Source organism: Neophocaena asiaeorientalis, unplaced genomic scaffold (assembly GCF_003031525.2).
Source record: "Neophocaena asiaeorientalis asiaeorientalis breed wild unplaced genomic scaffold, Neophocaena_asiaeorientalis_V1.1 scaffold150, whole genome shotgun sequence".
Classification (NCBI taxonomy): domain Eukaryota; kingdom Metazoa; phylum Chordata; class Mammalia; order Artiodactyla; family Phocoenidae; genus Neophocaena; species Neophocaena asiaeorientalis.
In genome coordinates this window covers 23694276-23717033 of record NW_020176571.1, presented here as the reverse complement: position 1 = coordinate 23717033, position 22758 = coordinate 23694276, and the positions used below count along the sequence as shown (strand labels likewise).

The window sequence follows — 22758 nt, the reverse complement described above, 5'->3', positions numbered from 1 at the left end:
CTGCCTGCCAATGCAAGGAACACGAGTTTGAGCCCTGATCCGGGAAGATCCCTCATGCCGCAGAGAAACTAAGCCCGTGCACCACAACTACTGAGGCTGCACTCTAGAGCCCGCGAACCACAACTACTGAGCCCTCGTGCCACAACTGCTGAAGCCCGCGTGCCTAGAGCCCGTGCTCTGCACCAAGAAGCCCACGCACTGTAACGAAGAGTATCCCCTGCTCGCTGCAACTAGAGAAAGGCCATGCGCAGCAACGAAGACCCAATGCAGCCAAAAAAAAAAAAAAGCTTTTGAGTGGCTCATATGGCAAATGTTACAGGACAATGCACTGAGAGGTGTGTACAGGTTGACTGGACATTATAACTACTTGTAAGGTTAAAATCAGCAGGGAAGTTGAAAGTGGCGAACAGAAATGAACAACAATTTTTTCTAAGGTACAGTCAGTTATATCTTACCATTTGTCCTTAAGAGATTTAGGATAGTGGATCAAGAAGTGATGTTGACCAATGGATCTTGTTCATTGAGAGGGTTTTAATTCCTTACCCAATCTGCTGTGATGTACTTCTGACACGTTCAGATATAATTATATTTGACAGTTTTCATAATGTTTCTTCAGGATATATTATTCTATAATGTTTATACATTAAGGTATACTGTTCTTAAATTTTCATAGTTTTATGTTCTTTTTAATGTCTAATATCATTTTTGTAATAGTGACCTTCCCTCTTCTGTGTTTGCAAAGACATAATAAATCTGAAACCTTGACCAACAGCACATTTATATTTCAGCTTACTTGTATCTCTTAGGGATGGGAGATTGTTGGATTTTGTTTTTATAAAGCCAGGCTTGCTTTATTTCACTCATTTACTTTATATGTTTTAATTGATAAATTTCTACTCTTTTTTCATTGTATGTTCTTTTTTGTTCTCAGTGTTTTCTGCCTTTCTAAAGACTATTTTCCATTCAAAAAGGATACTTCCAATTTGTTTGACCCATTTTTCTAATAAATGTTATGTCACAGTTGTTTGCATTACTTGCAACATCTATTTGTGTTAAAAAATCTTGAATATGCTTCAGAAACCATATGGTATACAGCCTCCAGTGTTGGCTTATCCCTTTGTGATAGTCTAGAGACTTATAAATTGTTGTTTATGTCTTATATTTTTCAAAATATTGTTTAATTAGTCCATTCATTAAGTTTGACATCTGTAGCCAGCTTTTTGTTAATATTGCAACCTACTTGTCCTTTTAGGTTTCTCTCACTGGCTTTCAACATCTCCAGGGCTCCTTGTCTGGATATTTTTAGCTCATTGAGAAATTGTTTCAGGTTCTGCAGCTCCTTCAATAGCTATTTTCTGCCTTTAAGCGAAAAAAACAGCTTTGCCAGATCCTGGTCTTGCTTTTGGCTCCATTTCCCTTGGCCCTCGGTTGGTCTCCCTCCAAGCTTTCTTGTCTGCTGAATTTGAGCATTCATTCTTGTCTTTATAGTTAGATGCAGCCCATTCCCCGAGCGTACCAGTCTCCAAACGCCAAGCTGCGCAAAGCAACAGATGGATGAGAACAAGAACGTATTGCTCTCAACTCACCAACCAGTCATTTCATTCTTATCTCTGTCATCAGCAAACACGTGCCTACCCCACTGTCCTTGGTGTCAGGACAAGGTGCCTTTGGTCTCTGGCTCACTGCCTTTCTGTCTATACCATCTTAGCTGCCGGGGGGTCAGATTGCATTTTTATTCCTGCCGGTGGTCAAAAAAAATTCTTTGGTGGAACCTCTGGCAGAATTAGGATCTTGGGCAGGTCATTCACCATGTTCTACCTTTCACTTCCAAGGTTTTTACGTATTTTTTCTGAGGGGTCTGATACACATTTCATCCAGGACTTTCTGTCTGTGAATCCATCTGAATGACTATTCTCAGGCAATTCAATCAATATAAAGTGATAGAACAGAATATCCTAACATCTTTATATTCTCCCACTTGTAAAAAAAAAAAAAACACGTATCTTTCTGTTTTTGTGTTTCATCCTTAAAATACATAGATACCCTGGGACATTTCAGTGACAGTTGCTGTAAATGGCCTTTCACATTCCTCTAAGATAGCTGCATTATAATTGACTCTTTTAAGCATCCAGAACATTGTCGTTAATTCCTTTCCTGAGTAAAGTTTCTAGTCTTCTTGCATAATTGTTTGACCTCTGGTATAATGATGATTCTTAAACTGGATTACCTTAGTTTGTTTCCAATTCTGTTGGCTTTTTTTTTTTCTTCTCATCAGCTGTACCGTTTAGCTATGATTTGGCTGGCTCTGTGAATCTGTCTTTACCAGTCAAAGGTTTGTCAGTCAGCTATGTCAATTGATCTCGTTATTGCTTCACTTCTTTTACTGGATTTGTAAACTGAACAACTTTTATAGCATCTTTGCTTCTATCTTGCAAGGATATCTTCTTTTAAAGTAGGTATAATAACTTTATTATCAGGTGAGAGTTTTCCAACTAGCTTTCTCTTCTCTTAATAATTGTTATAGTTATTAATTACATGTAGTTTTACAAAATATCCTACTAGCTTTTAAAAGTTGCTCGGTCAACGCTTTGGTTTTTGGTTTGTTTCACATGACTTCTTGTGATTTTAGTTCTGAGATTCCTTCTCTTTTAGGTGATCCATTCCCATGTGTTTAGCTAAGAGGAAATACCCCGCCATTTTCTGCCTAACAAAACAGATGCAAAATTGTTGTGGTATGCTCATGAGAAACCTTTCTTAAGAAAAATTATCTCAGACATGAGAATATGAAAAAACATGACCGTGGCATTCACTGTAATGTAGAACATTGTCTAACAAACCTAGAGGAATACAACTTTGGTTGACTTATTATTCACACTTACTGTATTTTACAACTCTGTCAACTTAGAATTTTATGTGTAGAAATCTGACAGGTGTGATTATTTCTTCTCTCTCAAGTAGAAAATAAAATTTCAAATGTTAGTTTTATTGCCTTGCAAGACATTGGGCAAGTTTGTATCTAATTCACCAGCTCATTCCTTTTTATTTTTTCATGAACCATGAAAACTTGTTTTTCAAATTTAGTTTGTATATATCGAAACATATATACTTATATGTTTCTTATATATATTCAATTTATATTTAATAACAGCTTGAGATATAATTTAAATGCATACAATTCATCTAACGTGTACAATTCAATGGTTTTTAGTATATTCACAGAGCCATGCAGCTATCATCACAATCAAATTTAGAACACCTCCCCAAAAAGAAACCTCATATCCATTAGCAGCTGTTCCCTATTTCACCCCAGTCCCCCAGCCTTAGACAACCATTGACCTACTTTTTATCTCTATAGAATTACTTATTTTGGATATATCATATCAATGGAATCATATGATGTGTGATCTTTAGTGACTGGCTTCTTTTACTTAGTAAACTGTGTTCAAGATTCATCGTGTCATAGCATACATATATTAATATTTATTTCTTTTTTATTCTGCAGTAGTATGCCATTTTATAGATACATCACTTTTTATTTTACCCTTTATCTGTTGATGGACGTTTGGGTTGTTTCCATGTAATGGAATGTTTTGGCTATTACGTATAATGCTGCTATGAACATTCATGTACAAGTTTTTGTTTGAATGTATGTTTTGATTTCTCTTGCATATGTACCAAGGAGTGGAATTGCCAGATCATATATGTTAACTCTATATTTGACTTTTTTTTTTTAGCACAAGAATGTTTATTTAGTTTTACTTTTTTGGCTGCATTGGGTCTTCATTGCTGCGCGCGGGCTTTCTCCAGTTGCAGCGAGCAGGGGCTTCTCTTGTTGCAGAGCATGGGCTCTAGGTATGTGTGCTTCAGTAGCTGTGGCGCGCAGACTCAGTAGTTGTGGCGCATGGGTTTAGTTGTTCCAAAGCATGTGGGATCTTCCTGGACCAGGAATCGAACCCTTGTCCCCTGCATTGGCAGGCGGATTCCCAACCACTGTGCCACCAGGGAAGTCCCCTATATTTAACTTTTTGAGGAACTGCCAGACTGTTTACCAAAGTGGTTTTACCATTTTACATTTCTACCAGCAGTCTATGAGGGCTCCAATTTCTCCACATCCTCTTCAACACTTGTCTTTTTGACAGTCTTTTTGTTGTTGTTTTAATTATAGCCATACAAGTGGGTGTGAAATGGCATCTTATTGTGGTTTTGATTTGCATTTCCCTGATGACTAATGGTGTTGAGCATCTTTATATATATATATATTAGCCATTTCTATATCTTCTTTGGAGAACTGTCTGTTCAGATCCTTTGTCCAGTTTTTAATTGGGTTATTTGTCTTTTTATTATTGAGTTATAATAGTTCTTTATATATTCTACATATGATATTTATATATTCTAGATATATGATTTATGAACATTTTTTACCTTTCTGTGGGTTGTTGTTTCACTTTCTTTTTTTTTTCTTTTTTTTTTTTTTTTGGGGTACACGGACCTCTCACTGTTGTGGCCTCTCCCATTGCGGAGCACAGGCTCCAGACGCGCAGGCTCAGCAGCCATGGCTCACGGGCCCAGCCGTTCCGCGGCATGTGGGATCTTCCCGCACCGGGGCACGAACCCGTGTCCCCTGCATCGGCAGGCGGACTCTTAACCACTGTGCTACCACGGAAGCCCTGTTTCACTTTCTTGATGGTGATCTTTGAGGCACAAAAGTTTTTAATTTTGATGAAATCCAATTTATCTGTTTTTTGGTTGTTGTTACTTATGCTTTTGCTGTTATATCTAAGAGCGTTTTGCCTAACTCAATTTCTCTTCTAAATTGGCTTTGTCAAATGTCTGATTCCCTTATTAATAAGTTATGTAAACTTTTAGTCTTCACTGTGTATTTGTACAGGGTTATGTTTTTAATATTTTTTAAATTGTACTTTGATACAGTTTATGTTAACAGCATTTTGGAGGCCGTTTATAATTTGGCTTTTAATTTTTGTCCATTGGGCATGTCCAATCAACAAGATAGATCCATACAGAATTGGGGGAGGGGGTCATCATTATTCAGGATACTCTGGCAACAAGCTCTTAATATTCTACCTTTCCATTTTATTCCAAACATTCAGATTGTATTAACTGTCAGTAATTCTATGTGACTGATCAATAACTTTTTTTTTTTTTTTTTTGAGGTACGCGGGCCTCTCACTGTTGTGGCCTCTCCCGTTGCGGAGCACAGGCTCTGGACGCACAGGCTCAGCGGCCATGGCTCACGGGCCCAGCTGCTCTGCGGCATGTGGGATCTTCCCAGACCGGGGCACGAACCCGTGTTCCCTGCATTGGCAGGCGGACTCTCAACCACTGTGCCACCAGGGAAGCCCAGATCAATAACTTTTTAAATCTGTAATTGAGATTTGTGTGGATCAACTGAATGACATGACATTGAATGATACATGTTTCTGCTTTTGACTTGAGAAGAAAAATGTCATTAGAAGTTGAAGAACAGGGCTTCCCTGGTAGTACAGTGGTTAAGAATCTGCCTGCCAATGCAGGGGACATGGGTTTGAACCCTGGGACACGGGTTTGGGTCCAGGAAAATCCCACACGCCACAAAGCAACTAAGCCCATGAGCCACAACTACTCAGCCTGCGCTCTAGAGCCCATGGGCCACAACTACTGAAGCCTGTGCGCCTAGAGCCCATGCTCTGCAACAAGAGAAGCCACCACAATGAGGAGACTGGGCACCGCAACAAAGAGTAGCCCCTGCTCGCCACAACTAGAGAAAGCCTGTGCACAACAACGAAGACCTAACGCAGCTGAAAATAAAATAAAATAAATTAATTAAAACCCAAAAAAGAAGTTGAAGAACAGAAAAAGTGTTGTATTTCGATTGTACAACTTTTTCTCGACAAGCAAGTTGGAAAATTTTGCCCTCATATGTCCAAATCCCTCCCATCCCTTGTGGAATTTCTGTAGAAACAAGAGCTAGAAGTTTTCACCAGAGGTAGAGAAGGGAGTGAATGGAGACAAAAACCATGTACTAAAACAGACAAAAACCAAAACAAAACAGGTTAGCGATTTCGGAAATTTGAGATTAGAAAATTTTGAAATTGGATTTAAATGTAGAAAGGGGGTAGAGCCAAGTGTTGTGGGTGGGTTTTGAGTAGGAATCCCAAATTAAAGATTAAACCAAGAACAGGTGCATGTTGGGGGAGGTGGAGGGTGGGGCTGAGGGCCAGAGTGATTGTCTAGATCTGTGGTGTCCACTACAAGAGCCATGAACCACATGAGGCTACCGGCTAGTCTGAACTGAGATGTGCTGTAAGTATAAATAAAGTACACACAGGATTTTTTTTTTTTTTTTTTGATTTTTGGCTGCGTTGGGTTTTCATTGTTGCACGCGGGCTTTCTCTAGTTGCGGTGAGTGGGGGCTACTCTTCATTGTGGTGTGAGAGCTTCTCATTGCTGTGGCTTCTCTTTGTTGCGGAGCACGGGCTCTGGGTGCGTGGGCTTCAGTAGTTGCGGCACGCAGGCTCAGTAGTTGTGGCTCACAGGCTCTAGAGCGCAGGCTCAGTAGCTGTGGCTCACGGGCTTAGTTGCTCCATGGCATGTGGGATCTTACCAGACCAGGGCTCGAACCTGTGTCCCCTACGTTGGCAGGCGGATTCTTAACCACTGTGCCACCAGGGAAGTGCCTACACAGGATTTTGAAGACAAAATTCTGTAAGAATAAAAGAATGCAAAATACCTCATTAATACATTTATATTGATTATACCCCATAAATTATATATATGTTGAAATGATATTTTGAGTATATTCTTGAAACAAAATATATTATTAAATTAATTTACCATGTTTCATTTTCCTCTCTTTAACATAGCTAATAAAACCTTGAAATTATGCATGCTTTTACTATATTTCTTTTGGATAGCACTGGCCTAGAACAAGTGCTGGGGTTCTTGGCTTAACTCTGGGAGAAGGACAGGGAGGTTGGAGGACTGGCTGGTGGAGCACACCCAGTGCCCTCTGCAGCCTTCCTCTGCCTCTGTTTTGGGTGGTTTCTTCTAGTCTGCCAACGTGTGTTTCACTCAGCTGATTCTGAGTGGTGGAGGGATTTTATTGCACTCCATCTTTTGGTGTGACGACTAACTTAGTCCCATCTGAAAAAAATGTCCTTTAGGGACCAAGACCACAGGTGCTCGTGACACATCTTATAAATTACCACCCAAAATTATGCCCTGACTGCAGCTGTCCCGGGCTTTATGATTTTACTCCAGCCAGATTGCCAAACCTGCATGTGTCTTGAAAGTACTTGTGAATCATGCTGAAACATCAGTGCTGGGGTCCAGTGCCCGAAGATTCTGCTTTGGTGGTTATGGTGGACTTGCATTTGAGGAGTCATGGAATAGGTCTGTGTGCAGCTTGTTCTGTCAGAGAATTGTCATTTAGCCCAGAATTTACTTCTCTCTATGTGTCTCTTTAGAAATGTGGTACTTTGACATTCAATTTTGGAAATCTTGGATAAAAAATAAAAACAAAAGCGGAGGCTAAGTATGGCTTCTGCATAGGGCTGGACCCTGCAGAAGGGATAACATTGTTTCCGCTATTAAGGTGCCTGCCTGCTGTCTAGTAACTGGTTTTCTGTCTTAACCAGATTCGAAGAGGACGGAACATAAAGCAGTATATGCTTGACCAAAGAAGTATTGCCTTTCTAATATTAAAAATGGTTGTCTTTCAAATCCAGGATATAGATAAAATAGGATTTTTCAGTGAATGTGAGGCCTCCCATCAGCGTCATGTTTTTTCATGAGATGTCCTGGATAAGCAGGTGGAATATATCTTCTTAAGTGGATAGATGTGTTTCTGCTGTTCAGCTATCCAGACAAAGTCTTGTATTACTTGTTGGAAGACATCAAGGTATGAAATAATGAGATTAAGATAGAACTCAACATTCTCCTTCTAGAGAAGCTTCTTTTTCTGTCTCCATTTTCAGCTGATAATTTCAAACAGGCACAAAACCTTAGGTTTTGATTGTTACGGCCTTAGGGCACTATGTCTTAGTAATGTTTATAGCCCTTAAAGCCCCTAACATGGGGGCTATCTCATAACACAATGTATCACTGAACAAACTGAATGAAAATTTAAATTATTTTTTAAAACAAACAAAACCACCCTGTGCTTAAAGAGAGTCGAGCAAACGTCGCTGCTTTGTTTTTGCTTCAGCAACTAGCAGGGCCTTCACACATGAAATGAAACTGAAGTTATTCTGATTTTTAAAGCAGTGGCCACCAAACTAGAGTGAATATCAGAGTCACCCTGGGAAGTATGCTAAAAATAAGACTTTCTGATGCAGGTTGGAGAAATTCTGATTGAATGGATCACAAGGTTGGGTGAGAGATTCTGTATCTGATTAGCAGCCTAATTGTTTTTGGGGGGAGGAGGAGGTGTTACCCTTTCTGAAATCCTCAGGTATGAACTGTGTCCTCTGTAGCTGAAGAGTGCTCTACAAGGTGTGTGTTGTCCCCATTGTGTATTTTGTGTCATGTTCTTAGAAACATAGCTTGGGGATGAAAGAGATGGTCAAGGTCACTGAGTGTAGTTTCCCAAACTGAAAGGACACTATGTAATAGTAATTCCTCTAATTGTCTTAGACCCCTGGAATGAAGGGGTAAAAAAACGAAGAAGAAAGAGGAAGGAGTCAGAAGAGGGAGACTGTGGTGGTAGCAAATTCTACCTGTGGACTAGGGAGCAGGGCTGGGAAAGGCTGGTCTGGATCACTTTACTGCTTGAAGAAAATATAGAATGCTTTAAATCTACTTACTGTGTTTCCATTAGAATATTAAATCCATGAGAAGCTGATAAAAATTAGAGACGATTATTTTATTTTTGCTAACAATGGAACATAAAGGCAAAACTTGCTTTTCATAATGAATAAAATGCCAAACCCAAGCTTTTAATTTGATTCTACTTCTTGCCATATGATGCTCTAACAAATATTTCCATCAGTGCAGTCATCTGTTTACTGTGCTGGAGAGGTGACTACACGCTGGTTTTAAGTTTGTCGGCCCTGCTTCGACTAAAATTTAAAGGTTTGTTGTGGTTTTTTTTTTTTTTTGGTATAAAAGGTCAAGTTCATCCAGGTTGCACTGTTCAAGGAATAAGTCAGAATCTCAGGCAGGTGTTTCTCCATGAAATACCAGTATTTGACCCATCGTATTTCCTCTCTACATTGTATGAGGAGCCAGAAAACCCTGTCTTGTATGCAGGGTCTCCTATGGGTCTCTTGCAGGGCATTGAACAAGTCTGCCTCTCTAAGACTGTTTCCCTTGCTGCAAGAAGGGTAGAGACTGAGTTGGGATCAGGTAATCCCTATATGAAGATACTTTGTAAGCTAGAAAATGCTGTACATGCCTAAGGGATGTTCAGTGTTGTTGGATGTAGTTCATTAATAGACCACTGGGATTCTGTGTGGAATCTGGAAACTGCACCTGATGTATATATGGTCAGCAGTTGGTATGTTTGCTCAGTGGAAGTTACACCTGAACGTTGGTTTGAAATAAAGATGCTAAATGCTTTATAGAGAGAAACAGACTCTAGGTAAGAAATGAACCTAGTATTTATTTTGCAGAAAGAATTATTTACCTTTCTAGAGATAAATGGGTAAGAAGTTGTTGCTGGAAGTCTTAGATGTTGAAATTCATATTTTCTGCTCTGAGGAGACTGTCTCTGTTAATAAGATAACTGTATTAATGGTGCATTAAAAAGGTCAAAGAGACTTAATGGCATTTCAGATTCACTTTATAGTTTATCCATGGTAACAGGAATTCTCATTTGAACTATTATTCATTGCAGTTTAATGCAAAATAAGAAAAAGTAAGCTTGGCATAGCTTTATAAGGATGCTCTGTGACATGTGAGGGGAGTGAGTGCCTTTACTCAGACACTCCTCATTACTAGATGGTGTCCCAGGAGCCAGCATTACACAAGGTGCTGAGGGGCCTACACAAGGGCAGCATCTTCAGTCTGTGCCCTTTAGCTACAAGTGTGGACAACTGGAAATCTAGCAGGTATCTTTTATGAGACTAGAAAAATATATGGTTGCCTCAAGCCAAAATAAAAGTATCTAATTTGAATATTTTTAGATTTTTAGGCATTATTTTACTATCAGGTTAATTTCTGGAAACCTATCTACTTAAAGAGCTGGGTGCTGGGGAAATAACTATAAATAAGACTCAACCCTGTCCCCGAGGAGCTTCTGTTTTAGTGGGAAGACAGGCACATCACCAACGGGAAGTTACAGGGCAGTGTGTAAGCCCCGAGGCTGTGGGAGCTCATATACGGGACTCCAGCCTGGCCTGGGGGTTGGGGGGAGTGGTAACAGGGAAGGCCTGTCAGAAGAAGTGACACCTTTGCTGGGACCTGAAGGATCAGGAATTGGAGTTTGGCCAACCTGTGAGAGTTGATTCCGAAAGATGAGGTGAGCCAGTCAGGTGCTACTCTCAGGAGTTTGAAACCTAAGAGTGAGGCTGTGAAGACTGAAGTGACAGGTGTGTGAAGGCAGGAGGAAAGGAAAGCCGGGCAGCCCTGACGACCACGCTGCAGCCTCAGTCACGAGAAGCATGACTAAGGAGCCCCGGAGCAGAGGGAGGAGATGAAGCAAAGGCTAAGAGACGCAGGGCAACCGTGAAGAAGGCCTGTGGCCTAGAGGGAAGCCTACCTTTCTTGTAGCTGCTTGATTCTGGTTCCTAAGAAGTCTGGTTTTGCTCTTAATTTCCTGTCTTCTTATTCTTACGGGAATTTTAAAAAGAACTCTCCCTTTAACTGGTTTGATTAGACCGTTGGTCCTCATAATCTGGAAGGACTTTAAAAACAAAACACAATGAGAAACTGGCTGGAGAGCCCCTTGGATCTCTTTTCCTATTTCATGAGTAGTTGGAAATGGTCTTGCCATCTCTGTTCCCAGGTGCTAAAGCATCAAGTATCAGTATTCAGTGCTACTTACGGGCCTTTGCCCATGGATGGAATGCCCCAAGGGCAGGCCTCAGCACTTGTCTGGCACCTTCTACTCTGTTGCCACCTAGGAGCTAAGGGATGAGGGCCGTAGACAAGCTTCTACATCAGCCATTCAGCTGGGCTCGCCTTGTGGCTTTCTACCCCAGCCCTGTGTGCCGGGGATCAGGGCCTGCTTCCAGTCATCCCATCCTTGTCTGTAAATGGTTTTCCCTGATTTTCTTTTCTTTTGTGTCACCTGCTTTTGTTCCACATTACCCATTGTGGCATTCATCCATGTTGTTGTATTCATTCTCATTGCTGAATGGATTTCCATTCAATGAATATACAATGTAGGTATCGATTTCTATCGTAGATGGACATCTGGGTTGTTTCCAGTTTGGGGTGTTAATAGTAGTGCTGCCCATGACATAGAAACAACCTAAATGTGCACCGACAGAGGAATACATAAAGAAGATGTGGGGTGTGTGTGTGTGTGTGTAAATAAACACAATGGAATACTACTCAGCCATAAAAAGAATGAAATAATGCCGTTTGCAGCAACATGGATGGACCTAGAGAGTATTGTACTAAGTGAAGTAAGTCAAAGAGAGAAAGACAAATATCATATGATATCACTTACATGTGGAATCTAAAAATATGGTACAAATGAACTTATTTATGAAACAGAAATAGACTCACAGACATAGTGAACAAACTTATGGTTACCAAAGGGGAAAGCGGGGGAGGGATAAATTGGGAATTTGGGATTAACAGATACACACTACTATGTATAAAATAGATAAAAAACAAAGACCCCCTGTATAGCACAGGGAACTATTTTCAATACCTGTACTAAACCATATTGGAAAAGAATCTGAAAAAGAATATAAATGTATATATATATATATATATATATATATATACACACACATACATACACACATATATAACTAAATCAGTTTGATGTACACCTGAACCATTGTGAATCAACTTACTTCAATAAACATTTAAAAAAGTAATAGTGCTGCTATGAACAATCCTGTAAATGTCTTTTGGTTATCATATGTGTGCAGCACTGTTGGGTAGGAACTTAGGCGTAGAATTGCTACATCATGAAGTATGCATTTATTCTACTTTCATGAAACTGCCTGAACTTCTCCAACATGGTTTAATCGGTTCACAAGAATGTTTCAAAGTTCCGGTTTCTCCACATCCTCACCAACATTTGACATAATATTTTTCATTTTAGACATTTTAGCAGAAGTCATCGTATCACTTGTATATTATACATTTTTAATCCTGTACTCTAATTTACCCATATTTTTAACTGTCCTCAGAAAGTGTTATGTTTGTTTACAATTTGAAGCCATTTTTGTTTGGGGGTCCTGCCTGGATTCTCAATCTGCCATCTTTCCACCTATTTAAATTCTGCATAGATTCTGGGAGGGCATTTCTTAATCCTCTGTTTTTCATTAATCTGTCACTTCTTAGAACTCCATTGAAATTTGGTGTCTATATTTCACTATTACCCAACCATGTAATATGTGCATGTCTTCTCACCACCGATGCTGTGAAAATGTCCTTGTGGAAGATGAGGGCTAGCTCTGATTACCCTTCAGCACCTATAAAAGTGCACAGAGTAAGTATTCAACATTTATTGAGTTCATGTCAGGGTCTCCTGTTCATTGAGAACTTAGTTCAGTAAATGGCTTTCTTTGGCTAGTCCCAGGGAAGGTTATAAGGAGAAGATGCTGATGATGACAATAAGCAGGTTATGCCTACAAAGGCCTATCATTATTGCTGGGATACAGTGAAACTATGGAGATCCTTTTTTTTTTCCTTTTTGCAGTACGCGGGCCTCTCACTGTTGTGGCCTCTCCCGTCGTTACGGAGCACGGGCTCCGGACACGCAGGCTCAGCGGCCATGGCTTACGGGCCCAGCCGCTCCACGGCACGTGGGATCCTCCGGGACCGGGGCACGAACCCGTGTCCCCTGCATTGGCAGGCGGACTCTCAACCACTGTGCCACCAGGGAAGCCCATGGAGATCCTTTTGAAGCATCAATGGAATACAGGAGTTGTGAGGATGAAAATAAGGGACAGCCTAGGGAGGGGCAGGACAGATCACCAAAACCCAGTGGACAGAGGTAGAGTCAGGGTAAGGTGGGGTGCTCCACTCTGGAGGTACCTTTGCTATTTTGACAGTGTTAGCCAGTGCCCTTCCCAAGAGGATGCAGTGTGTATACAGTGGACCCAGTGTCCCATATTTATGAAATGGTGGAGGATTTTGTAGATGAAAGAGAAAGAAGGATCCTTTGAGCAGAAACATTTCTATATAAAACAAGCAAGAGCTGCATGTTTCTGCTTGCAGTGCATGGTTTTTTCATATGTACCTGTCATAGGCATCTTTATGTTAGGCTCATGTTATTTCTTAGCCAAAAAGGTTTTTTCAAAGACAACAGAATTTATGTATATTTTAGCAGTTAAAGCACTCTAATTTTTTTCTTGATAAAAATGAAGATTTAGGGCTTCCCTGGTGGCGCAGCGGTTGAGAGTGCGCCTGCCGATGCAAGGGACACGGGTTCGTGCCCCGGTCCGGGAAGATCCCACATGCCGCGGAGCGGCTGCGCCCGTGAGCCATGGCCACTGAGCCTGCGCATCCAGAGCCTGTGCTCCACAATGGGAGAGGCCACAACAGTGAGAAGCCCGCGTACCGCAAAAAAAAAAAAAAAAAGATTTAGATTTAAAAAGTGCCACACTATTTACAATAGCCAGGATATGGAAGCAACCTAAATGTCCATCGACAGATGAATGGATAAAGAAGATGTGGCACATATATACAATGGAATATTACTCAGCCATAAAAAGGAACGAAACTGAGTTATTTGTAGTGAGGTGGATGGACCTAGAGTCTGTCATACAGAGTGAAGTAAGTCAGAAAGAGGAAAACAAATACCTTATGCTAATGCATATATATGGAATCTAGAAAACTGATACTGATGAACCTAGTGGCAGGGCAGGAATAAAAACACATACGTAGAGAATGAACTTGAGGACACAGGGTGGGAAGAGGAGGCTGGGACGAAGTAGGAGAGTGGCATTGACATATATACACTACCAAATAGATAGATAGCTATTGGGAAGCAGCCGCATAGCACAGGGAGATCAGCTCTGGGCTTTGTGACCACCTAGAGGGGTGGGAGGGAGTCTCAAGAGGGAGGGGATATGGGGGTATATGTATACATATAGCTGATTCACTTTGTTGTACATCAGAAACTAACACAACATTGTAAAGCAATTATACTTCAAAAAAGATGTTATTAAAAAAAAGGGCCACAGTTTGATTAGGTGCCCTTTGATGCCAGTTCCCCACCGATCTCATTTTCCCTTTCATGTATTTCATGCTGAAACCTCTTCATTCATTCCTGGATTATGAATGAAAATACATCACTGAGTTGTTTAAGCTGAATTCCTGGCTTTTTGTGCTGTATATTCCATTTTGTTGCCAGATATTCTAGTGGCTTTCCTCCTGTTAGCAAAATTCATGGTAGAAAATTGGTAAATAATTCATTTTATTTTTGCCCCTGCTTTAAAAAAGAAAACCCAGTGGGACAGAGATATTCAAAGATTGTTTTATTTCTGAAATTTTTGCAGAAATAAGCAAGGTGACTAATTTGAAATGTAATTCATAGTCAATGAGTTAAAAAGAAATACATCAGTTGCTGATTACAGCTAGCTCAACTAGCCCCCTCAAATGTAATTAGCTTTTGGGGTGATTCCAAGTGGCTTCTTTGTGCTTAAATTTGCAAAAATTTTCCAATGCTGTTTCAGTATCTCAAATAGTATTTAAGGAGTTTACTTGCAACATTTATCTGAGTTCATATGCACAAAAGGTAGGTGTATATTTTCTGAGCTAATGGAGATAATATATATATATTAAAAAGGGCAATTCCACTCCTGGGTATATATCACAAAAAAACCCAAAAAACACTACGTTGAGAAGATACATGCACCCCAGTGTTCATAGTAATAGTATTTACAATACAAGATATGGAAGCAACCTAAGTGTCCATCAACAGGTGAATGGATAAAGATTCTGTGGTATATACATACAATGGAATATTACTCAGTCTCATAAAAAAGAACAAAATTTTGCCATTTGCGACAACTTAGATGGACCTGGAGGGTATTATGCTTAGTGAAATAAGTCAGACAGAGAAAGACAAATACTGTGTATCATCACTTATATGTGAAATCTAAAAAATAAAACAAACAAACGAGTATAACAAAACAGACTCACATACAGAACAAACTAAAGGTTATGAAAAGGGAAGGGGGTGGGGCAATTTAGGGGTGAGGAATTAAGAGGTACAAACTACTATGTATAAATAAGCTACGAGGATACATTGTACAGCAGAGGGAATATAGCCGATATTTTATAATAACTTTAAATGGAGCATAATCTATAAAAATTTTAAATCACTATGTTGTTCACCTGAAACTAGTATAATATTATAAATCACCTATACCTCAACAAAAATAAAGGAGGGTTAGTTAAGTTAATAGTGTTGGGTTAAGTTAATAGTTTTGACCTTTCTAGTGTTATAGGAAGGTGAAGTTTTAGTTCTGTGGTTTACTTTTCTTTTTTGACCTATTTTGCTTATAATCTGTGTAAAAAGTCACAACTGAGCATTTTAAAAAATATGTAAGTAACTACGTTGAGACTGTAACTTTTAAAAAATGTTATTCTTGATATTTGTTTTTTGTCAGTATGGTATTGCAAGTCTAGAAAATATAAGAGACTGAATGAAGACAACTTGCAGGGCAAGTTCAAAATGTGAACTGAACATTAAAAGTTTCTGCATGGTGTTTGCAGCTATTCCATGGTCAAGCTGCAGCCAGACTTAAGAAAGCATTCCTGTTGCAATTCTGTTGCCTTTATCACTACTTAAAAATTGTTTTATCATGAAAAATATTAAATATGTACAGGAGTGGAGAAAACGGCATAAAGAATCCCCACCTACCCTTTATCCAGTTTTCCCAATCATAGTTCATGGCCAATCTTGTTTCATTCATACTCCCACCCGGTTCTTCCGCGTCGCTTCAATCCATCATTTTGAAGCAAATCCCAGACATAATCTCATTTCAAATGGGTATATTTTCGTATGTATTTCTGAAATACAAGGACCCTTAAAGACTTAGAACCACAATACTGTTATCATGCTTTAGAAATTAACAGTGATTCTCTATTATCATATATCCAATCAGCGTTTCATTTTTTCTGTCTCATAAGCAGTTATTTTTAATAGCAGTTTGTTTGAATTAGCAGCTAAACAAAACCTGCACTTTGTTTGATATGTCTCTTAAGTCTCTTAATTTATAGGTGCCCTCTCCCCTTTCTTTCCCCTCCCATTGCAATGTATTTGTTGAAGAAACTGCCGTCATTTTTTCCGTGGAATTCGTAACATTCTGGATTTAGTGTATTGCCTCCCTGTGGTATTATTTAACATGTTCTGGTGTTTTCTGTATTTGATGTAAACTGGTGATAAAGTGCTTGGTTAGATTCAAGTTTAATTTTCTTTTTTATTTGACAAGACTGCTTCAAATAAAAAAGCAGCCCATCAGCTTTTTGTGTATATCCATCAGGAATTCGTCTCCCTTTCTGTGATGTTAAAATTGATTAGTAAGTTCTAGGCACCTGATTTAGCCTGATCCATCCATTATAAAATACCCCATCAGCTTTTCACCTAATAATTTCAGCAGCCATTTATGCTCATTGCCTAGATCTATTATAGCAAGAAGGAGAGATACTATTTTTTAAAGTAATTCCTAAGAGTTGGGATGTAACCGAGTGACATAGCTGTGTGTGACTCTCCTGCTAAGTTTGGTGGCTGAACATTCTCCTTTAAAGTCAAGTCATGAAGAATCTTTACTGAGCTAAGAAGTATATAGCAGGAGCTTAGAAGCTCTGGGAAAAGAAGAAGCCCTAAGTGACCCAGTCACCATTCTGTGGAGTTGGCATTCTAACGAGGCAGTTTCACAGGCCCAAACCTAAAAGGGCTAAGGTGGCTTTTTTGTTTTTATCTTTGATAAATAACAAAGCTTGGACTTCATCAAACTTTCAGTATATACTGCACTATCTGTACATTCATATTTTATTTAAAATAACAACAGGGAGGGGAGTGTTGAGAAACACCATTGAAATATCTGACCCATTTCTCTGTTGGGGTTTGAGAGCAGAGGCAGTGAATAATCCCCATCACTGAGCCTTTCCTGATCATTGCTAATGATTTTTCCACTGCCAACCTTGGAGGAAGAGGAGGAAAGGGAAGGAGATAAACTGGAAAGGGCTGGGAGGGGTGTTCTAAACCAGAGCTACTTACTGAGAGGAATTCAGGGTGAATTGACTCTTAACATTGGAAAGTAGCCTAGAAATTATCTGATTCAACTTATTTGCGCATCCAAGGTTTCCTCCAAAAGGATCTGGTGATGAGAGAGCTCTTCTTTTCACATTCTGAACCCTCATGGCACTCATCTCCTTCTGCCTCTTTAATTCTGTGTATCTTATTTTCACTATTGGATTTTACATTCCTTGAGGGCAAGGGATTTATCTATTTCTCTGGTTTAGTCCCATGTAGAGTGTCAAAGATAAACACAGCTGGACATTAGTTAAAGCAATAAGAACACACTTTATTCAGTAACTACTGACAGTTCAGGAAAGAGCTGAGCTCCATTCTGATTTGCGCAGGGTTGACTGGGTATTTTAAAGAGAGAATGGGAGGGGCGGAAAAGGGGGCTCGGCAGAGTCAGAGAAGTAAGAAATTACAAAGGATTGATCGTCTAAGTGCATTTAGGCTGTGTCTGCTGGCTGGCAGTTATCAGAGTTAGGATTCTGTCCTCCCACAGTCTGGGAGACAGGCCCCTTCCTCTGATGATTACATTTTAAAGGAATGACTCTCAGGTCCTTGAGAAAGACAGTTCTGAGTTGTAAGAGATACATATTCCCAACTGTAAGTCCTTTGTAGTAAGTGCTCTAAGAAAGGGAGGTCAGGGGCCTTTTTGTCAGGGATTAGCTAGAAAAAGGTAAATTCTCCTGGCAATGATGATCTTTCTCAGGCAGGCATTTTAGTGGAGGGGCTGGAGTCATCCCAGGAACATGGCCTTATGCTGCTAAAAGCCATACTAGAGTTTGGCCATCCCCTAGTGCAGAGGTTTGGATGGAGTTTGTTATATGCTGAAAGTTCTACAGTTTTCAAGGGTCTAGAACACAAGTTAAAGAATTTGTGTTTACTGAACAAATTTAAGTAAATTTAGTTTCCTCTACACTGAAAGGAAGGGGGTCAGTTAGAATGCCTTAGTGCCTAGACACAGCCGGGAAACAGGAGTAACATCCCCATTCATAAATTTCCTTCCCTAGGTCCACCTGGCTATTCTTATTATCAAGGACAGCTGTTAACTTCCCTCCTCTTAAAGGCTAGCCTCTCAATTTGTAAGAGACTTTATCTCCTTACCACAGATATTTTTATTTTTTTGAAATAGTTCCAAATGGATCAATCTATTATAAAATAGTTAATATTTTCATATCTACTGCACTATTTGGAGCACTATTAAAAAGGGACAGGTCAAATGTCTCTTACCCAGGGAATAGTACCCAACAGGGCAGCATTTCATGTCATATGCTTTCATCTATACCATTTATCTCAGTTGTTATGTATTTATTTATGATAATTTTTAAATATAGGTCATGGAAACTCTGTCTTATTCATCATTGAAAGGCCAGCACTTACCACAGTGACTAGCAGCTATTAAATAGATTCCAAAATGATCAACTTAATGACTAAATGAATGAATGACTTTCCATCTTACCTTGTCTTTTCTATAACATTGATAGTATAGAAGTGCTATTTAATAGAAACATGGTGAATGAATGTTTGCAAAATGTCATGGATCTTGAGTTATGTTTCAGTGACTCTTCTTCTCTTTGTAGATTCCTTACCTATTCCTACCTCTTGGCCTTCAACGTGTGGCTTCTGCTTGCACCTGTTACCCTGTGCTATGACTGGCAGGTGGGCAGTATTCCTCTGGTAGAGACCATATGGGACACGCGGAACTTAGCCACCATCCTTCTGGCAGTTGTGATGGCCTTACTGAGCCTTCATTGTTTAGCAGCCGTCAAGGTAATTTTCTTAAGATTCAAATGAATTCTACATTTCAAGAGAGATACTCTATACTCAGTAACTTTTTTTTTTTTTTTGCAAGGGGGTGTGGATCTAAATTGAATTTACTCATTCATCTAAAAAACTTTGTGTATTTAAAATTTTTCCAGAAAGGTAATATATATTTTAAAGATCTTATCGGGGTTAATAGACCAAGTTTACAATGTTTGCAAATGAGAAATTTTTTTCTTGCAGTGGTTGACTCATTTTTGACCCAATTCGTTTGATTTCATGTAATGATAAATGAGATAATGATAACATGTTCATAAGTGCTTAAATATGGTTAAGATTCTGCTTACACTAATAAATGCCTGCCTGAGTTGGCTGGGTGATTCTCACTTCAAAAAAAAGATAATAGTACAAAATTTTATTAAAAGTTTTAATATTGGGAACTTGGAAAAATATTGGAACGTGGAAAAAATTATTAAATGTAACCATTTCAAAAATGATCAAAGACAGCAAAGAACTTGAAAATATTTACTTATTAAAAACTGCTACTGCCTTGTGTAAGATGCTTCTTGCCTGAGAATATTCCCATCCCCCCAGATCTAGTGTTAAAAACTCACAGGTTGGGCTTCCCTGGTGGCGCAGTGGTTGAGAGTCCGCCTGCCGATGCAGCTGACACGGGTTCGTGCCCCGGTCTGGGAAGATCCCACATGCCGCGTAGCGGCTAGGCCCGTGAGCCATGGCCGTTGAGCCTGCCCATCCGGCACCTGTGCTCCGCAACGGGAGAGGCCACAACAGTGAGAGGCCCGCATACCGCAAAAAAACAAAACCAAAAACAAACAAACAAAAAAACCTCACAGGTTTACTGGCTGGAGGTGGCTGATTTGGTTTGGGAGAGTAGCAGAGCAGCTAGCAATTTAAGGGGTAGATTTTGGAAGCAAGAGAGCTGTAGAAGGGCTGAGATAATAACACTCTCCGTGCATTCACGGATGAATGAGAAAACAACATGTGCACGTGGGACATCCTAGAAAGCGCGAGCAAAACTGAAAGCCTGGGGAGACTTAACTTATTTGCTGCAAATTTGAATGAATTCTTCAACACAAATGCAGGTTGGGTGGCAGAGGGTGGAAGTTTCACTGGCTTTAGTTGTCTGTATATAACCTCTGTTGAAATCATTGGCTGATCACAAAGCTATGCAAGAACAAGAGAGATTCCCCAGAGATCCAGGCAAAAGAAAGAAAGAAACAAATAAAACCCCACTGAGCAAAAATTTCAGCTCTCTACATAAAAAGAGATTTTTCAGTTTGAATTCAGGCAAGTTTATCATATATTAAAACAGGAAACCATCAAATTTCAGAAGACCAAAATAGAATAGAGAGGGAGAGGCTGGTGGCGCAGTGGTTGAGAGTCCGCCTGCCGATGCAGGGGATGCGGGTTCGTGCCCCGGTCCGGGAAGATCCCACATGCCACGGAGCGGCTGGGCCCGTGAGCCGTGGCCGCTGAGCCTGTACGTCCGGAGCCTGTGCTCCGCAACGGGAGAGGCCACAGCATTGAGAGGCCCGCGTACCGCAAAAGAAAAAAAAAAAAAAAGAATAGAGAGTCACTATAGTGTATGACACACAATGCCGGGTGTTTAATTAGATTACTGGACATGTAAAGAAATAGGTGACCCAAAGTCAGGAAAAAATAGTCAGTAGAAAATGGAATAGAATTCACATTCCAAAGATAAACTCACATTTACAAGGTTAACTGATTTGTAACAAAGTTACCAATGTAATTCAATGGGGAAATATAAGATACTGAAATAACGAATTATCTGTAAGGGAAAAATGAGAACATTAATACTTAACTCATACTATACCCTTAGAAAGTATTTCTAAGTGGATCATAGTCCTAAACAAAAGAGTTAAATAACACCAAAAATTCTAAAAGGAAATAGAAAATCTTTGTGAACTTGTGTTAAGCAAAGATTTCTTAGGATACATAAAGTGCAAATTATGAAAGAAAATGATGATAAACTGGACATCATCAGGATTAAAAACTCTGTTCTTCAAAAGATAATGTTAATTAAATCAAATGGCAAGCTACAAATTGGGAGAAAATATTTGTAAAACGTATACCTACAAAGGACTTGTATCTAGGATATTTAAAGAACTCTTAAAATTCAATAAGTAGAAGACAACTCATTAAAAATGGACAAAAGATTCAAATAGACACTTCACAAAAGAAGATATACAAAGGGTAATAAGTACATGAAAAGATGCTCAGCGTCATTAGGGAAACTCAAAACCACAAAAAAGAACCACTATACACTCTATAGAATGACTGTGATTAAAAAGGTTCACAATAGTAAGTGTTGGCTAAGAATGTGGAGCAACTGGAAGCCTCATACATGACTGGTGAGAATGAAAAATGGGTCAGCCACTTTGGAAAAATTCAGCAGTTTTGGAAGAAGTTAAACATAAAAATAAGCAATTCTGCTTCTCAGTATCTACTGAAGAGAGATGGAAACTTATATCCATACAAGAGTCTTACAAGTAAATATTCATAGCAGCTTTATTTATACTAGTTGAAAAATAAAGATCATCTAGTGACCTCACCTTGGAAATGGATAAACTTAATGTGGTAAATTATTGAAAAATTTAAAGGAACAAATAATTTACTGATACATAAAACAACAAAAATTAACCTCAAATACTTACCAAGTGAAAGAAACCAGGCATTTAAGATCAAATACTGCATAATTCCATTCATATGAAATGTCTGTCATTATAATTCTGCCTTTTCTAGAAGTTTATACGGCTAGAAAAGGCAGAATTTTAATGACAGAAAACCTGGGATTGGGAATTGACTGTAAAAAAGACTTGAAGGAACTTTTGGGGGTGTGAAATGTTGTCTAAAATTTGATTGTGGTTTTAGTTGCTGGATTATATGTACATTTACCAAAACTCATCAGAATATACACATAAAATGGGTGAATTCTATTGTATGTGAATGGTATCTCAATAAAGGTGTGTTTTAAAAAAAGATTAAAATGTTACAAATAGATTAAAGGCTAGAATGAATACAGAACTTAAAGTAGAATATAAAACACAATATGTGATCCGGTAAATCTGATGAAAAATTTTTTTGTTTTTTTACTTGAGGTGAAATTTGCATAACATACAATTAACCATTCCAAAGTGTACAATTTAGTGGCACTAGTGTGTTCACAATGTTGTGTACTTACCTGTTCTATTTTAGAGCTCTTTCATAATTTCATTAAAAACACCCCATACCCATTAAGTAATGACTCCCAACTCTCCCTACCCCATCCCCTGGTAACCTCTGGTCTGCTTTCTGTCTCTATGGATTTGCCTATTCTGGATATAAAGTAAATTATACAATAATTACAGTAATACAATATGTGACCTTTTGTGTCTGACTTCTTTTACTTTGCATAGTAGTTTTGAAGTTCATCCAAAGTTGTACTGTATATCAATACTCTGTTCCTTTTTTGACTGAATAATATTTCATTGGATATATACCACAGTTGGTTCATGCATTCATCTGTTGATAAGACATTATGGCTGTTTCCACCTTTTGGCTAGTACGAACAATGCTACTATACACATTGGTGTACAAGT

At 39.1% G+C, this 22758-nt stretch overlaps 1 protein-coding gene across 4 annotated transcripts in view; it reads left to right on the top strand.

Moving 5' to 3' along the window:
• The window catches only part of TMTC1 (transmembrane O-mannosyltransferase targeting cadherins 1), a 261523-nt gene that overhangs the window by 124710 nt on the left and 114055 nt on the right, over positions 1-22758 (top strand). For all 4 annotated transcript variants that reach the window (XM_024733261.1, XM_024733259.1, XM_024733260.1 and 1 more), the window contains one exon: positions 18958-19147. In XM_024733261.1, the coding sequence (XP_024589029.1) occupies positions 18958-19147 (190 nt within the window). The remainder of the gene's footprint in view (positions 1-18957; positions 19148-22758) is intronic.